General features: G+C 45.2%; 1 protein-coding gene across 1 annotated transcript; it reads right to left on the minus strand.

Moving 5' to 3' along the window:
* Positions 1 to 880: 880 nt before the first annotated feature.
* Positions 881 to 1,342, minus strand: LOC145980228 (histone-lysine N-methyltransferase SETMAR-like). The gene has a single exon (XM_083113246.1). It carries the CDS (start codon positions 1,340 to 1,342, stop codon positions 881 to 883), a length of 462 nt encoding a protein of 153 aa, XP_082969372.1.
* Between the last annotated feature and the right edge of the window lie 1,111 nt (positions 1,343 to 2,453).

The following is a 2,453-nucleotide window of genomic DNA, read 5'->3' on the forward strand; positions in this document are numbered from 1 at the left end:
ATTCTGTCATAGCATCATTCAACCTCATCGTCTTTATTAACCTGAGAGGGTGCATTTGGTGTCATTATACATCTTCCAGGCGCACAACAATGCCGAAGCAATAATTTGGTATTGTATCTATGTAACTACAATCAAATGCTATCACTGACTGCATGGAGCTGTGAGTATCTCAAAAGGTTATTTATACGTATATCATTTTTTTTAATATTAAGATATTTATAATGATGACTGGACAGTATAGGTGCACAGTCTTCTTGGTTACTTGTCAGAGCTAACCGACAAGTTTCTCACGAAAACAAAGAGACACATAGTATATAACATCTATGGATGCGCATGGGGTCCAGAGTTCACTATGAAGGGTGTGTGGCTTATTTCGTCGAAAAAACACTTATTTATCCTTACACAGAGTGACTCAGCTTGTAATTATTCTACAGTGTTTGCATGACTGATTTTGCAACTTTTACGAGGGTTGGGGAAAAAGTCCTACCAGCCCGGTTGGAAAATGCGACATATACAGATGAAAGGACGAGGGGGAACTACATGTGGGGACAGTTAAAACACGCGAACATTGTGCTTCACATATTTATTACGATAGTGTACAGGACAATACTGGTTTGGTCGTGCAAGACAATTACATACCTGTTCTACAGTTGACGGAACAGAACTGGGGCTAAAGGCCCTCAAAGTAGTCACCTACCATGTGCACCACACGCTGCCAACGATGTGGGAGACTCGGAATACCATCTGCGTCACCATTGGCCGCACCATGTGTGAATCGGGTCATTTGTTGTTGCACAGCATTGGCAATGTCCTCTCGTGTCGCAAACCGCCTTCCACGTAATGGTTCCTTAACCTTGCATATGAGATGAAAGTCACAGGGCTAAATGTCAGGAGAGTACGGCGGGTGCTCCAATTCTTCCCATCCCCAGCGTTGCAGTTGCCGCCGTACACACACTCCTTTATGTAGTCTAGCGTTGTCGTGCAGGATGATTGCACTGTCCAGAAGATCCGGTCGTTTCTCCCGAACGCCACGTCGTACCTGTCGCACGAGGAAGTTTCTGTAGTACTCTGCTGTCACTGTTCTGCCATGTGGAAAAAAGTGGCACACAATGACACTCATGACGTCATACGCGACGATCACCATCAATTTCACGGGGGAAGGATTCTGACGGAACTTCTTCGGCCTTGGTGATTCGGCATGTCGCCCCTTGGCGGACTGACGTTTGAGTTCCAGTTCGTATGCCCTAGCCCAAAATTCATGGATGGCGATTATTCGGGACAGGAAGTGGTCGCCGTCCTGTTGCAAGCGTGCTAGGTGGTCGGAGCATGTTGCATATCGCATCCACCGTTGAATTTCCGTCAGTGCATGTGGTACCCACCGCGATGCGATTTTGCGCAGTTGCAGCTCTGTCCGCAATATCCTGTGGATGGTGCGTTTCTCGTAGCCACTTCACACTTACCCTCTCTAACTCCAGTAGCGTCCATCGTCTGTCTTCCTCCAGGAGCTGCTCGATGACGGCACGTGCCACATTGGTCCGCACACTGACAGGTCGTCCCGAGCGTTGCTGATCACCGGTTGACACACATCCTTGATGAAACTTTCGTACCCACCATGCTAGTGTCCGGTATAGGAGGGCATTATTCCCAAATGCGTCCACCAATTCACTGTGACATTCTCTCGCATTTAACCCTCGGCGAACGGCTAGTTTGATGTACGAGAGCTACTCAACACGGGTTACGTCAATCTCGCACGACGCTCGCCACACACAAGGCGCCACACAACTGATTTCACAACGATCTCTGTGCTACTTCCTGCAATCACAGAGCCATCTGTTGTTGTGCATACACACTTCCACGCAACCCATAACACTTTGTGCTGCGCTCACATATCTGCACAACAAAGAACAGTTGCAATGACTTTTTCCCCAACCCTCGTATAATTTTAAAGTTCAGCTTTAAGTCCTACACACACACGTTAGAAGTATAATGATAATACTTATCTAACATATTATAGTAAGGGTTACCGGCGGCTCTACTCAAAATTGGCAAATTAAATACTTAACGAATGAGAATTTGCATGCTGTACATGCAAAAAATGTTAATAATAAAAAAAGCAGTAGGTAATGGAAAACTATCACCAATTCGAAACTAATGTATATGAGTGACTCACTATAGTAAACAGCAAGGAAACTAAGCGTCACTGCTTTGAAGTTGATTATTACACTTTAGACATGAGTATCGCCACCTAATATGTAGGAGCAGATCGCGTGATTCCAATATTCAGAAATCTTGCCTTCAAATATAACCATTTATTTGTAATTGTTACTGTTAGGATGAAAATTTGTTGCGAAGGGAGTGATGACTTGTAGAGGAAGCACTCACACGGAAAATAGAGGCCCCCCAGCCCTGTTTATGTCGTCTAATTTAAGAACTGGACACTTTATGCAATCGGG

Source organism: Lepisma saccharinum, chromosome 27 (genome assembly GCF_977018435.1).
Source record: "Lepisma saccharinum chromosome 27, izLepSacc3.1, whole genome shotgun sequence".
Classification (NCBI taxonomy): domain Eukaryota; kingdom Metazoa; phylum Arthropoda; class Insecta; order Zygentoma; family Lepismatidae; genus Lepisma; species Lepisma saccharinum.